We start from the raw sequence: 17,214 nt of genomic DNA, 5'->3' as shown, positions 1-17,214 counted from the left end.
CCTTGGGGACCTAAGAAGCCATGTGCTTAAGGAGGCAGCATCAAAAGATAAAAGGAGCACGTATCTCTAAATCATCATTTGACAATGAAGGAGAGCTGCCAACATACATTGGCTATGACATAAGAAAGGCATAGTTTATTTTTCTATGCTAAGAAACCAAAACGTTGAAATTAGGTTACAGTGGCTAGAGGTTATCCACCTAATACAGCATTACATTTTTAAATATTAATTACTGGATTTATTAAATTGGTAACATGACTTTTCTTTCTACTAACAGTATCTGGATGGGAAGAAAATGTCATCAAGAAAGTGAGGCAGCATGGTGTAGGGGAAAAATCCTTGTCTTGAGAATCTTGGCTACTAGCAATCTTTTTTTTTTTTTTTTTAAATCATTTACTAGCTAAGTGACACTGGAAAAGTCAATTAATTTCCCCACAGTCCACATGTGGAAAATTAAGCTAATATTGGGTTACCCAATAACAGGAGAAATCCAGGCCAAAAGTTTTACCTAGGATTTTTATGGTTTTTATCTATGGTTCTATGAAATACAAATTAAGGACTAAAACCATTCTAATAAAAGCACAGAAGTACTTTTTTTTTTTTTAATTTTTAGCTTTTACATGCCTGACAAGTCCAGCTTTATATATAAATATTGTGTAACACATGTTTAGATGGTGTTAACTCATGCCAAGAAGTTTTACTGAAAATAATAATTTACCAGAGATTGTGTTAGAGTAAGATAAAACAGTACAGATGATAATTTCAAAAAATCTATTTCCCAGGACTTTGACCATCTAATTGTGTTGCATACATTTCTTCATACGCTTGGCCCTCTCCTCACAATCTAAGATGATGAAACTTAAGCGGGATTCCGCTTCTATGTTTTGTCAACTGAATACCTATTTCTTCACATGGTTTCTCCTGATATTCACTCAGTAATGTTTGCTCAGGATCATTATTTCTACTTAAAATAACAGAAATTATCAAATAACTCAAGAGCAAAATATAAACCTAAAATCTTTGCTCACATTTAATTATATGTTCATCAACTAATAAGTCAGGCTAATGAAAGACACTCATGTCCATATAAAATGGCAAAACAACTATTAAAATATATCTAACACGTCAATTTGAAACTTAGAGACTGAATGGAATTTGTCGTCTTTAAATCAAAATGAAGAATGTTGCAGCCAAATCTAAACAAAGAATGCATAAAACCCCTTTTGCTAATGAGTTCTTCTTTCTCAATCACTGGAAAATAATGGCTAGCTAAAGCTGAGTGTTTGAATTTAAAGCAGAAAACAAAAAATAAAAGGGTATATTATTGATTCACTTTTCAAATTATTTTTGCAGTTCTTTAATTCACAATTTTATATAAAATTATAATATTAATCCCTTTTTCAGACATTTTTAGAATATGTAGGAAAACACAGAAGGAACGATTCTGAGTTTTCACTACTTTTGGGTAACTCTGTACTTGGTTTCCTCCACTGATTTCATTACACAGTATAGAATGCAAGATATGAACTTTAAATAACTCTTTAAGATCACTAACACAATGGAGGGGCAATGCCCAAGGAAAAACAACGAAAAAGAACTTGTTTAATCTGAATGAAGCTCCAATAGTATATGACATTAGATATTTTTTATTAATATAAATTACACTGAATCTATATGAACAATATAATGCAAACACTATAGTAAACAAATATAACGTTTACTTAAAAACTTATTCCTTTCTACATTTCCTTATCATTCCATTTACATACAAGCCATTTTGAGGAAAAATAACTTTTCAACTCACCAATGTGGAGGTTTGTGAGGCATCAGCCAAATCCCCTGAGATCTCAGGTGTTCGCGTGTTGTTTGGGATTCTGTGAGGGTTACGGGCTATCGCTTCACACCAGCCCAGCATTTTCTCCTTCCTCTTATCCCTTTTCAATTTCTGAAATTCTGAAAATAATTTACATTCCCTGAAACAGGTCACTTATTTTAGTTGTCTTCTTTTGGAAAATGTACTTAATTGAAATTAAATAAGCGTTTTAATGATGTATTAATGGAGACATTTTATTTTAATCAGAGGTTACGAGGAGGAAAAGAAGAATATGCTGATTATTAATAATATCCCAAGACATAAGGCAATGGAAACAGCACATTATCTATTCAAAGAGCCTAACATCTTTTATACCCCAATTTGTGACACTTCTAGACGGTGGGAGTTCCTTGCATCAGGTTCTAAGAGTTATTTTCAAAGATTAGTTTATAACACAAGTTCTTACCTTGGGAGCCAAAAACATTTCCAGTTCCTATATATCTACACATTTCAATGACATCTAAAATTAGGCATAGCTTTTCGGCTGTGCCCTACAGATGCAAAATAAATTGAACACAGGTCAGTGATAAAGATTTCTCATTCTGGCAGTGGCATGATTATCTCCCTCATAAAGTTCTGCCAACTGAAGAAGGAGAAATTTTAGTGCAAGCATGGTAAAGGCAGTGTATGACATCCATCACCAGTATAGTCTATTCAAAAATAATAATTTAACAAATTTCCTTACTGTATCCTCAGTAAAAATATCCCACAACTCTTTCTAGATTTCCAGAATTTTCTATTTGGGGAGGTTTTTGTTTTTGTTTTTTTTGTCTCTGAAAAAGTATTATCAACAATGACTTTTATGTAATGGAGAAAACATTGTTTCCCTTGTAAAGTTTTACAGCCTACTTTTCCACTCCACCACACTCAGTAATTAGAAATAGTTTATTGCAGGTCTTTAGTTAAATGCATTACACTGTCAATTAAATATCAAAAATAATGTGGAGTAATTATTTTTCACAGCATCCAAAGCAATTAGCAATCTGGTGGTTTATAACATTTCAGAGATTCAAAATAGCACATTTCATAGCACTAAGAAAAGTAACATAAAGAAAGGTTGCACTAACGGATTGATGAGTTATTACTCTAAATGACAAAATACTCAAGTTAAATGGATCTGAACAATGTAGATAGGGATTTTATTTAAAAAAAAAAAAAAAAAAAAAACTTCAGGGGGACAGTTCAAGATGGCAGCCTAGGAAGACCCTGGACTCACCTCCCTCCATGCACACATCAAATCTACAGCCACGTATAGAAAAACTTTCTCTGAAAAAAATGTGAAAACCACCTGACCAGCTCCTCCACAACAAAGGACAAAAAGCATATTGAGATGAGTAAGAGATTCAGATATATGGTCTTACCCAAACCCTGCCCCCAGTGCGGAGACCCACAAGCAGGAACGATCTCACAAATAAGAAGCATATCCCTGAAAAGCAAGGGTTAAGAGTCCCACATCGTGTTACTCAACCATTGGGACCTCCACCAGAGATGTAAACCCCCAAAAGTCTGGCTGTGAAAACCAAACAGTCTTATATCCAGGAGATCCAAACGGCCATAGGAAACAGAGACTTCAAACTTAAAGGGCTTGCACAGGCTTGCTTGCCCTGGAGCCCAGCACCAAAGCAGTAGGTTGAAAAGTAGTTACACAATGCATGAAGAAGATTCACTGGCTAATCTTAAAGCATCTCTGGAGGGTCAGAGGCATGTTGGAACTCGCTCCAGGAACAGAGGTGCTGGTGGGTGACATTTTTGCACTCTCTTTCTACGTTGCCATCACTGCCTACACTGACCCAGTGTTTCCCCTCAACCCAAACTGCTAAACCCAGCAGGTGGAGGTGTTCCAGCCTGGTACTTCCCCATAGCCCAGGCTTGCTAGACCCAAAGGGCACACATGCTCTGGCCTGGGGCTCCTCCATGGCCCCACCAAAGGCAACAGGTATATGCAGTTTTCTCAGGGCATGCCACTTGAATACCAGGTTCTGGTGGCCATGGGGGCTTGTGTTTCCAGCCTCCATGGGACTGAAAGAATCAAAGACACTTTTGGGCAGGCTATCACCCCAAGGCACTGAAATATTTGCCATTTTTCTGTGACTACTTCTTGAAGACATGGAGAAATAGCTGTTTTGCTTAATATACAGAAACAGAGAGAGTCAAGCAAAGTGAGAAAATAGAGGACTAAGTTCCAAATAAATGAACAAAGTAAAACCTGAGAGAAAAGCCAATGAAATGGAGCAATTTTCCTAGTAACATCATCAAAGTAATGGTTATGAAGATACTCACCAATATTGAGAAGAATGGATGGAAGGAATAAGAAATTTAACAAGGAGATAAAAAATATAAGAAAGTACCAAAAAGAAGTCACAGACCTGAATGATATAATAACCAAACTGAAAAATACACTAGAGGGGTTCAGCTGCAGACTAGTTCTGCAGAAGAAAAGATCAGTGACCTGGAAGACAAGGCAATGGAACTCACCCAAACAGAGCACAAAAAGGAAAAAAAAAAGTTCAAAAAGCGAAGACAGCTTAAAGGACCCATGGAACAACATTAAGCAAAACATTTGCTTTGTAGGGGCCACAGAAAAAATTAAAAATACCTTAAAACAAATAAAAATAAAAATTCAACATGCCATAATCTATGGAATGCAGCATAAGCAGTTCTAAGAGAGAGGTTCAGGCCTACCTCAAGAAACATGAAAAATATGAAATAAACAATCGAACTTTATACTTAAAGGAATGAGAAAAAGAGGAACAAACAATGCCCAAAGTTAGAAGAATGAAAGAAATAATAAAGACTAGAGCAATAATACATGAGATAAAGACAAAAAAAAAAAAAAAAAAGACAACAGAAAAAATCAATGAAACTGAGAACTGGTTATTTAAAAAGAAAAACAAAATTGATAAACGTTAGCCAGATTCACTAAGAAAAAAATGGGGAGGGAGCTCATATAAGTAAAACCATAAATGAAAGAGAAGTTACAACTGAACTCAAAGAAATACAAAAGATCCTAAGAGACTACTATGCAAAATTATATGCCAACAAATTGGATGATCTAGAAGAAATGGATATAGCCTTAAAAACACAATCTTCTAAGACTAAATGATAAACAAATAGAAAGTCTGAAGAGAACAATTACCAGCAAGGAGATTAAATCAAAACCTCCCCTCAAACAAAAGTCCAGGACCAGATGGCCTCACTGGTAAATTCTACCAAACCTTCAAAGAATATTTAATACCTATCCATTTAAAACTCTCCCCAAAAACTGAAGAGGAGGGAATCCTTCCAAACTCATTTCACAAGGCCAGCATTGCCCTGATACCAAACTGGAGAAGGACACTAAGAGAAAAAAAAAAAAAAAAGATATACCAAATATCCCTGATGAACACAGATGCAAAATTTCTCAACAAAGCATCAGCAAATCAAATGCAACAATACATTAACAGGAGCAAATACCATGATCAAATGGGAGTTATCCAGAGATGAAAGTATGGTTCGACATCTGCAAATCAATCAACATGATACACCACATTAACAAAATGAAGGATAAGAAGCATATATTATTATCTCAATAGATGCAGAAAAAGAATTTGAGAAAATTCAACATCTATGTTTGATAAAAACTCAAAAGCCTCCTCTCAGCAAAGTATGTATATAGGAAATATACCTCAACATAATAAAGGATATATGACAAGCTCACAGCTAACATCATACTCAGTAGAAAACGTTTTAGCTTTTCCCCCAAATCAGGAACACCACAAGGATGTCCATTCCTACAATTTGTATTCAACATAGCATTGAAAATCCTAGCCAGAGAAATTAGGTAAGAAAAAGAAATAAAAGACATCCAAATTGGAAAGAAAGAAGTAAAACCGTCATTATTTATGGATGAGGTGATTTTATATATAGAAAAACCTACAGACTGAACCAAAAGTGTTAGAATAATCAAATTCAGTGAAGTTGCAATCTACAAAGTCAATATACAAAAAGCTATTGTTTTATCCACTTATAACAAACTATCAAAAAGAGAAATTAAGAAAACTATCTCATTTACAACTGCATCCAATGGAATACAATACCTCAGAATAAATTTAACCAAGGGTGTTAAAGACATTTGCACTGAAAACTATGAGACACTGATGAAAGAAACTGAAAAAGACACAAATAAATGTAAAGATATTCCATGCTCATGGATTGGGAGAATTAATATTGTTAAAATGTCCATGCTACCCAAAGAAATCTATAGATCCAATGTAATTAACCTCTATCAAAATTCCAATGGCATTTTTCATAGAAATAGAACAAATAATCCTAAAATTAGTATGGAGCCACAAAAGATTTCAAACAGCCAAAACAATCTTGAGAAAAAAACAACAAAGCTGGAGGCAACACGTTCCTTGTTTTCAAACTTTATCACAAAGCTACAGTGATCAAACAGCACAGTATTGGCCTAAAACAGAAACATAAATCAATGGAACAGAATAAAGAGCCCAGAAATAAACTCATGCATATACAGCCAATTAATTTATGGTGAACGAGATAAGAATATATAATGGAGAAAGGACATTCTTTAAAATAAATGTTGATGGGAAAACTCACAGTCACATATTTAAAAAAATGAAATGGGACCACTATCTTATATCATACACAAAAATTAACTCAAAATAGATTAAAGGATTGAATGTAAGACCTGAAAACACAGAACTCCTAGAAGAAAACACAGGCAGTAAGCTCATGACATCACTTTAGGTGGTATGTTTTTGAATCTGACTTCAAAGCCAGTGGCAACAGAAGCAAAAATAAGTAAGTGGACCACATCAAAATAAAAAGCTGCACAGTAAAGGAAACCATCACCAAAATAAAAAGGCAACCCAATGAATGGGAGAAGATATTTGCAAATCATAACTATTATAATGGGGTTAATATCCAAAATATATAAAGAACTCATATAACTCAACAACAACAACAACAACAACAACAACAACAACAACAACAACAAAATGATTAAAAAATAAACAGAGGATCCGAATAGACCTTTCTCCCAAAAAGACATACAAATGGCCAACAGGCACATGAAAACAACTCATGCTGTCCTCATGTTTTCTCATGTTTTCATGAATGATGCCTAACAACATTAATCATCTGGGAAACGCAAATCAAAACCACAATGAGATCACCTCACACCTGTCAAATGGCTATTGTCAAAAAGATAAGAAATAAGAAGTGTTGGTGAGGATGTGGAGAAAAGGGCTCTTGTGCTCCGTGGTAGGAAGGTACAATGGCGCAGCTGCTATTAAAACAGTATGGCAGTTAAAATAGAACTACCATAGGAACTAACAATTCTATTTCTGAGTATCTTAAGAAAATGAAAACACTAATTTGAAAAGATATGGAAACAACCAAAGTGCCCATCAACAGATAAATGGATAAAGAAGATGTGGTATATATAGTGGAATACTACTGAGACATTAAAAAATGAAATTTTGACACTTGTGACAATATGAAAGGGCTCTGAGGGCATTACACTAAGTGAAATAAGTCAAAGACAAATATTGTGTCATTTCACTTAAATGTGAAATATGAAAAAAAAAACAAATGAACAAAAGCAAAACAAAACAAAACTCATAAATGCAGAGAACAGATTAGTGGTTGCTGAGAGGAGGGGAGCTGAGGGATGGATAAAAAGAAAGTCAGAAGGTACAAGCTCCTAATCATAAAGTAAGTAAGTCATGGAGATGTAACGTACAGCAAGATGAATATAGTTAATAACATTGTTTGCATAGTATGTAACTTTATATGGTGAGAGGGGAAACTAGATTTGTGGTCATTTCACATTATATACATATATCAAATCATCCCGTTGTACAGCAGAAACTAATATAATAGTGTATGTCAATATACCTCAATAAAAAAAAACTTTCATATAAATTTAGTTTAAGATACTCATTGGAATGGATTTCTTAACAAGACTATTGTTCTGAGTGAATCATTCATTTGAGATACAGGGAAATGGTGAGGGAGCTTGAAAACAATTGCTTGGGTGAGCAACAAATTATTAATGTTCAACCTTTCAACTGCTTGAGGTTTTATTGAAAATTCTTATCTGTGTTCTATAAAATCTGCATATCCGACTAATTCACACTCCACAGAAGGTAAATATTTCCACATTCCCAGTACACAGTATCTTGGTTACTCATCAGCTTTTAATTACATTTCTTGAAGTGTGCTAAGAGTAAATGAAAATAAGTATCTTTATTCAAAGGCAAGGAGTGAAATGATACATAATGACCAAAACAGTTTAATCAAGTGTAAACAAATGTTCTACTTGTAAATCATTTGCTTTTTTTTTTAAATTAACTCTATAATTAAATATCACTTTAGTACTCATAATAAAATGCTGAATTCATGCATGAACAAAAAGCATAATAAAGTGGCCCACAAAATCATGGTATCATCAGTACCCATTCTGGGATAATGTTTTTAAAGGTAGCCAACTTCTTATTTCCCATTCAGCTTTTGAGATTAAATAAGGCTGTTTAATTCCATTGGCAGCATGCTTTATTGGTGGTAGTGGTATAGCTACGTTCCTTCCTATTCAGTCAACATGAATCCGTAAGTGTTTACTGAACCCCCTACTCTTTGGTAGGTACTGAAGTAGGCATGGAAGAGCCATATTTTCATGTTTTGTTTAAGTTGGACTCAGTGCATTACAGAGAATTTTAATTTCTGAAAGTAACTAGGATCTTTCTGACTCTCTAATTTTTAGATTTGTAAACTTATTTGCTCAATTCCCAGGTGACTGCCTGCTCCTCTTGATCTCAGATGTCTGTCTTTCCTGAAGCTAGCTCTCGCAAATCATCTCTTAGAACGGTTTTGCTGAACTGCTATCAACAAATCATCATGGCAAGAGCTACTAAATTTTGGCCAAACTTGCTGACGTAGCATAACAAAATGCATTCTAATATTCTTTTGCATGTGACAATTATTCTCTTAATTCTAGAATGACTAAGTAGGCTAAGTAACTCAACCAATTAAAATACATACTGTTTTTATCTAAATAATGTGTTTATAATAATAATGGAATATTCACCACGGACACTTCACTCTCAGTGTGGGAAAGAAGGGAAAGAAATGATACATGGCTAGGGCCTGGAAGATGACAAAGCTCATAATTTAATTCGTACATATGCACAGGAATATGTATAATGAAAACTAAAATGTGTAAAATGATAAGAACAATCCAACTCCATAGCTTCACTTTAGCTTTTTATTACATGAATAAAGAATATATGAAAATATAACAAGGGTCTATGATGGTTATATTACTACTGTGGACACTCACATCATACTATAAGGCAGGAATTTTGTCTAATGACTCACTCTATATAATAAACATCTACTGACCTTACCAGCTACTTTAGAATCAAAGAATTCTATCTGAAAGAAACCAAAGTTTAAATGGCCAAACTTTGAAAGCAGCATGGGTATAGGAAAATTGAAAAAGAGAGGATGGGGGAAAAAAGGAGAGATCCATTGCCTCATTACGTCAATTCTAGTGAATAAGATACTGTGATGGTTGTTCAAAACAGTATCTTTTCTGTTTTCACAGAACCCTCAGACTTACGTCTCATTTTAAAGACATCATTTTTGCATCACTGATGATAAAGCGGAAATTCCAGAGACAGGTTAGGTGATTTGAGATAACTGAAGGGTTAATAATGTTGACTGCTGAGCCTCTGCAGACCAACATTCTTCCTACACAGGTCAGGAGTACTTATACTCTTAGGTGTAAGAATGTACTGTCAGTCAGAAGGGTAGGCAGATTATGAGCATTTATAATTAACCCTAAAGCACTTTAAGCTGTAAGTATCATTAGTAATATATCAGAATAGGAAAGTGGTCATTAAGCATTCATGTTAATTGCTATCTAACCATTAAACCAAGCTAATGTGAGACGCAGCAATGAGAAACTTATATAATGATCATAGGAAATTAAGATTTAACTAAGCTTAATTTTAATATGCTACTTCAAGCAGATATTTAATTTAATAAATAGGAGCACAGTGCACTCTCTGTGAACTAAACTGACAACAAATTAAAAATATGAAGAAAAAAAATGCAAGGCAATTGGGTATATCTCATGGAGAATAATTTGCTTTTAATTCAGGAAACACTAAATACTTCCTTTGTGCCAGACACTATGCTTGGAAGTATCAGGACAGAGATTAAAGAGATCCAGAGCTTAGAGCTAGTAGGGGAATGTGACAAATAAAGTAGCTTCTGATAGCAGTGCAATGAGTACTATGAAAATTTTGAGAGAAGACACTTGGCTTAGTATCAGCTCAAGGAAAAGGTCAATTTTAGATGACTTTCCAAAGAATATAAAATTATCAACAGTTTATGTGACAATTAAAATTATGACTATTCCAAAGGTTTGTGCCACTACTAGCTGTGTTGTGCAACTCCGGGAGGCTCATTCACATCGTAATCTGTGTAAATGGTTGCTGTACTTCCAAGGATGCTTTTCGCATAAAACGCCATGTGAATGGTGCTCCTGGAGCCATGCAACCTGGCAGAGACACAGCCCTGCTCATCTCTTCCAGTGAAGCTTATAACATTTACCTTATTGCATCCCAAGCCTAACATAATTCAATCTTCCCAACAGAGAAAAATGCAGTTGTGTGCCTCTACCTTGCTTTTTTACCTTCTCAACCATTTCCTTTCTACAATTTGCCAACCGTATCATAGCCAGTACAGTTAAGGGCTCAGCCAAATGCTCCCCCTCTTCACCACATACATATAACTGAGAAAGCTCTCCCCCCACACCACCATAAAGACAACCATACTCAAATTTGGGACTTGAGCATAGTCCTTCTGAGGATCTGAAAGCACTTTCCCTTTGAAAATCTTAGAGCTTTTGCCACACATTTCTTTACTTAAGTGTCAGTAAGAAATACAAAACCTAAACATTTTAACACTTTCTGCCCCCAAATAATAATGAAGTCAATCTCCATTATTAAAGTAACAACTTGCAAGTAAGTGAAGAAAGGGGGCAGGTGGAAATATGCTTCCCTTCCTCATTGGACTGCGATGTCTCTGAGAATTCATGTTTGGTCCTTAGAAGGGTGTGTGTGTGTGTGTGTTCCAAGAGTACTCCTTAAATACTCAGAAAACTATAAATTGCACACCAGTGGCTGCCCCAGAACCCTGTATGAATGTTCTCAACACACAACCATAAATTGTTCTTGAAGACTTGGAGTATAAAAGACCATCAAAGACTGCCTGCTGAGGATGAAGTTTGGAAGTCTTTAGACCAGACTTCAGAGAAGATAGCTACATTTGTTAAGTTTATTGATATGAAATTGTTAGAGTAGGTAGTTACTTAGGTTCTCACAGGACAACTGGAGGCCAGCAATGAGGAAGTCCTGGCCAGCTCTCAGGACAGTTGGAGGCATGCCCCGATGGTGCTCCACAAGTAGCTGGATCAAACTGGACAGGCCTGGGATAGTGGTGCCATGACAGGAAAGCCCTGACCAAATTAGGAAGAAAAAGCACAAAATCATGCTTCCCTGCCCCAAGTAATGAATATTTCATCCTCTCATTAACAACTGCCCATAAACGACAGAAACCCAAACCGAACGGACGCAGCTCTCTCTTGCGCTCCCCCACACTCACATTTTGAGAGTGTACTCTCGCTTCAATAAACTTTCTTGCCTGGGTAGCTCATCTATTGTATTGTGTGTACATCTTTGAATTATTTTTCACGACAAGACCCAACATCCTTCAGCAATATCTTTGGGATGGGCTTGGTCAAGGCCCCAGTGCCTGGGGTCTCCCCAGCTCACCCAGCAACAGAATGAAGATTTCTCATGAGGTCTTTCTGACTTCTATGACTTGGATGTGAGGTTTCTCAAATGGAGAGAGGTTCATAGATGTACTGTAGGATATGTAACTCCAACTGACATACAGTCAAGTAAATAATTGTTACCAATAAAATGAATGAGATAAAGAAGAACTCTCCTTCTCTGAATAAAGTTAGGCAATGGAAACATTATAAGATGGCTCACAGCGAAGGTTTAAATTCTTAAGTGGTTTTTGTTTGAACTATAGAAAGGATATTTAGTATACAGTTTTCTTTTTAACAATTCTCCCTCTACCTTGCAATTACTTTTAGAAGCACCAACCTTTCTGTGATGTCTTATAAGTTACTGTAGCCTTGTGAGGAGGCGGGTGGAGAATAAAGAAATGGTACAATAAAAGGAAGTGGGGTTCCCATTGCATCCTCTGTTGAGGCAGTGCACAGACAGTTTTCTGAAGACACAGTTTTGGTAGCAATATGAACTATAATACTAAAGACTGTCAGAAACAGGAGGAAGAGGTAGCTTTCAGGTAGGCACTTTGGGAAAACTTCAGGAACAGTGATTCCTCCAGTGTTAATAGACTAGGGGCAGTGGCCCAGCAGATGGAGGGAAAGTCACACACAAAATACCCAACCAGAGATGGAGAAGTTGTTCTTTAGTGACAGCTAAAAAGTGTCTTCATGAAATTGATTATGCTACACTTAACATTCAGCACATAGGTTGGGCAATATTTCAGATATAAAAAAATGAAGCGTGAGGGACTTCCGCTTTAAATTCTGACATGTAGAGAGTTTGGAAATCATCATTCCCATCCCTACAATAAGATAAAGCTGAACAAACTAGAAATCAATTATTTTTCTTGGAACCATCGGAGAATGAGATTATAAAACAAACCTCCACCCAAAAACATGGAGAGACAAGTGAAAATAGAGAATCATGGCCAATTTTAGAATACATAAAGAGAAGCTACTGAAACCATAAACTAGTGGTAACAGACAAAAATTCTGATGTATTATTGGAGGCATAGTGTGGGCTAGCTTAAGAATGAGAACTTCCTGGAGGCTGCAATCTTAGTGAGGGCCCCGTACTTTGCTGGGGTTTATCACCAGGAAATGTATCTAGATCTCATGATAAGTAGCTCAGAAAGATACCACTAGCAGGGAAAAGGGAAGAGGAACCATTGTGAAATGTCCCTAGAACACTCCTATAATGAAGACCTATTCTCCAGGAAAAATATCTTAGCAGAGTCCTATTAACCTAACCTACCTGAATAAAGGGCATTTATCCCACTCCAAGCCTTTCTAGCTTTTCTGCCTCACCTAAGGTAGGGAGGGAAGCTAAGAAACACTTGTTAAGGCCACAGCCCAGGAACACAAGCCATTAAAAGACTTGGATTTAATCATAAAATTATAGCACAATTTCTCATCTATGATAGTACCTTCCTATCATACCAGCAGGGACTCAGGACAATCATAGTTGATTATAGCTGAAAAACCTGGATGCAAGCTCTCTCTGAGGAGGAGAACTTAGGGAGGCTCAAAGTTAATGGGACAGACAAACACAAGGACACAAGGAAAATCTATAGCATCTGATAGCTACAGCTATAACAAACATTAAATGCAGCCCAATTTCTAGCCAGGATAACAGAAATTCACATTAAAGGTGCCTTTATATTACCTGATACATCATATATGACTTTCAACAAAAAATGAGAAAGCATACTAAAATCAAGAAAAAACAGTCTGAAGACACATAAAGAGCATCAGAACCAGAGTCAGATGTGATGCAAATACTGGAATTATCAGATAGAGAATTTATGATATCTATAATTAATATATTAAGGGCTATAATTGAAAAAAGGAGACAACATGCAAGAACAGATGGGTAACATAAGCAGAGAGATGAGAACCCTAAGAAAACATCAAATGTAAAAGCTAGAAATCAAAACACTGTAACAGAAATAAAAAATGCTTTGATGGGCTCATCAGTAGACTGAACATGACCAAGTATCAATGAATTTTCAGACAGAACAACAGAAGCTTCCTAGGAAATGCAAAGAGAGCAAAGAATTAAAAAAAATAAAAGCAGAGCATCCAAGAATTATGGGATTACTTGAAAAGATGAAACATATGCATAACTGGAATACCAAAAGGAGAAAAAAGAGGTAACAAAGTAGAAGAAATATTGGTAAGAGGCAAAGTTAACATACAAAAGTCAATCACTTTCCCATATACCAGTATGCCTATATTACATCAACGAACAATTGAAATGTGAAATTAAAAAAAGGAATATCATTTACAACAGCACCAAAAAAAGAAATATTTAGATATAAGTCAAACAAAATAGCTACAGGATCTATATGGAAAGCTACAATATTTTGATTTTAAAAATCAGAGAAAATCTAAATTCATGCAGACATATTCTGTGTTCATGGATATAGGAAGATTCAAGATTGTTAAGACATCAATTCATCCTAACTAGAGCTATGGATTCAGCACAATCCCATCAAAATCCCATTAAGCTATTCTGTAGATATTGCCAAAATTATTCTGAAATTTATGTAGAAAGTCAAAATACCTAGAACAGCCAACACAACAGTGAAGAACAAACCTGCAGGACTCAGCTTTCAAAATTTAATATCACGTTACACGAATCAATTTACAGTGGTATTGACAAAAAAGCAAAACAACAACAACACATAAAACGATGGAGCAGAATAGAAAGTCCAAAAATAGACTCACAACTACAGTCAACTCATTTTTGAAAAAGAGCAAAGGTAATTCAATGGAGAAAAGATAATCTTTTCAATGAATGATTCTGGAAACCTGGACATCCACATGTAAAAAATAAAATCTATATACAGAACCTTCCACCTTCCACAAAAAGTAACTCAAAATAAATCACAGACATAACTGCAAAACTATAAAAGTTCTGAAAGAAAACAAAGGAGAAAATGTAGGTAACTTTGGGTTCAGCAATAAAGTATTAGCTACAACACTAAAATCATGATCTGTTTAAGAAAAACACTGATGACAGAATTTATTAAAATTATAAGTTTCTACTCTGTGAAAGGTTCTTTTTTTTTTTTAAACTTTTTTTTTTCAACGTTTATTTATTTTTGGGACAGAGAGAGACAGAGCATGAACAGGGGAGGGGCAGAGAGAGAGGGAGACACAGAATTGGAAACAGGCTCCAGGCTCTGAGCCATCAGCCCAGGCCTGACGCGGGGCTCGAACTCACGGACCGCAAGATCGTGACCTGGCTGAAGTCGGACGCTTAATCGACTGCGCCACCCAGGCGCCCCAAGTGAAAGGTTCTTAAGAGAAGAAAAAGTCAGGTCACAGACTTGGAGAAAATATTTAAAAATTGTACATCAGATAAGGAACTTGTATCTAAAATATGCAAAGAGCTCTTAAAACTCAACAATAAGAAAACAAACAACCAAGTAAAAATATGACAACCTGAACAGACACCTCACCAAGAGGATATACAGATGGCAAGTAAGCATATGAAAGATGCTCACCATCATTGTCATTAGGGAATTGCAAATCAAAACAATAAGATACTGCTATACATCTGTTAGAATGGCTCAAACCCAACAAACTGAAAACACCAAATGGTAGCACAAATGCAAAACAAAAGGAACTCTCATACATTCCTGGTGGGAATGCAAACAGAACAGCCGCTTTGGAAGACAACTTGGTAATTTCTTACAAAGGTAAGCATAGCCTTACCATACAATCCAGCAAGTGCACCTGTAGCTATTTACCAAACTGATTTAAGAACTTCTGTTTCCACAAAAACCTGTGCATAAATGTTTATGGTAGCTTTATTCATAATTGCTAGAGAAAAAGAGAGCAGCCAATATATCCTTCAATGGGTGAATAGATAAGCAGACTGTGCTACATCCTTATAATGGTATATTAGTCAGAAATAAAGAGAAATGTGCTATTAAATGATAAAAAGACATGAAGGAATCTTAAATGTATAATGCTTTGTTAAATAAGCCAGTTTGAAAAGGGCTACTTTATGTATGATTCCAATTATATAACATTCTGGAAAGGGCAAAACCATATCAATAGTAACATGACCAGCGATAGGGCAGTAAAACTATTCTGTATGATACTATAAGAGCGGATACATTAGACTATACATTTGTGAACATCTACAGAACTTCAAAGCATAAAGCATGAATCTTGAAATGTATGCCAATTAACCCATATCATTTAATAGGCTTAGGGATCTCAAGATGGAAATGAAAAACACAATCCAAGTATATGATAAGCATGAAACCATTGCCCTGAAGAAAGTGAGAGAAAACGTGCTGACCTAAGTGACTTTAGAAATGAGTTAAGTCTGTAAGATTGAAGAAAAAATATTGTGCAAAAGCATGCACTGTGCTCCAGTTCATAAAACTGTTCTCCATTGATGGATGAGATCACAATTATGATACCGTTATACATACTGAAACTGAACAATTAAGTAAGTGCTGGCAGATAATGGGGGCCAGGTTACTCAGCATTCATGTGGGAGGTTATAGATAAGCAAGAGAAGGCACATGCCACATGACATTAGAGATGGAGCCATCAGTAGGATTCAAGTTGGACACATCAGTATGAATTCATGTTTAGCATATATAGACACATAGGATTGCATATAGAAATATTATGGGTATGTGTATATACATGCATTAGTATACAATGCTTCGGGAAAGAAGGTCTAGAAGCAATGACACTCCAATAGCAGTGAATACACCTAGTGCCCAGTTTGGTTTCTAATACTATTTTCCGATAAAAGGAACCAGGGCTGCTTAGACAAATGGCTGATTCCAGGATTGGGGCAGGAAATATACAAGATGAGCCTGCAGCAACATGTAGTGCCAAAAAGTAAGGAAATAATGAAACACAAAACAAAACAAACAAAACAAACACAATTATGGGTGTATGTCCAAAGAAACACAGGAGCCAGAGTAACTCCCAAAGCCCAAAGCTGGAACTATCTGAGAAGAAAATAAAGTGGTATCAGATTGTCACCTAAAGCATGAGATAAATATCCATGAGTTCATACTGATATCAATAAATGAATGGGGCGCCTGGGTGGCGCAGTCGGTCAAGCGTCCGACTTCAGCCAGGTCACGATCTCGCGGTCCGTGAGTTCGAGCCCCGCGTCGGGCTCTGGGCTGATGGCTCAGAGCCTGGAGTCTGTTTCCGATTCTGTGTCTCCCTCTCTCTCTGCCCCTCCCCCGTTCATGCTCTGTCTCTCTCTGTCCCAAAAATAAATAAACGTTGAAAAAAAAATTTTTTTTTAAATAAATGATTGAAGAAATAATTGGGGGACAGACAAACTCTCAAGAATAATTGTAAATAATTGATGCAGCTAGACCACCCTCACAGGCTGAGGAAGAACATAACTCCCGACACTCATTACAGACTCTACATAGTAACTTCCTTCCAAAGAGAACAATATGGAGAGACGGAAAAGAAG

General features: G+C 35.9%; 1 protein-coding gene across 9 annotated transcripts in view; it reads right to left on the bottom strand.

Moving 5' to 3' along the window:
- Positions 1 to 17,214, bottom strand: part of MARCHF1 (membrane associated ring-CH-type finger 1) — an 892,783-nt gene that overhangs the window by 313,182 nt on the left and 562,387 nt on the right. For 8 of the 9 annotated variants that reach the window (XM_086703934.1, XM_086703938.1, XM_086703943.1 and 5 more), the window contains one exon: positions 1,805 to 1,953. The exons of the other annotated variant lie outside the window; for it this stretch is intronic. In XM_086703934.1, the coding sequence (XP_086560060.1) occupies positions 1,805 to 1,953 (149 nt within the window). The remainder of the gene's footprint in view (positions 1 to 1,804; positions 1,954 to 17,214) is intronic. 9 annotated transcript variants of the gene reach the window in all.

This window comes from Puma concolor, chromosome B1 (genome assembly GCF_028749965.1).
Source record: "Puma concolor isolate L17-30 chromosome B1, mPumCon1.1.hap2, whole genome shotgun sequence".
Taxonomy (NCBI): Eukaryota; Metazoa; Chordata; class Mammalia; order Carnivora; family Felidae; genus Puma; species Puma concolor.
This window is presented reverse-complemented; position numbering and strand designations above follow the sequence as displayed.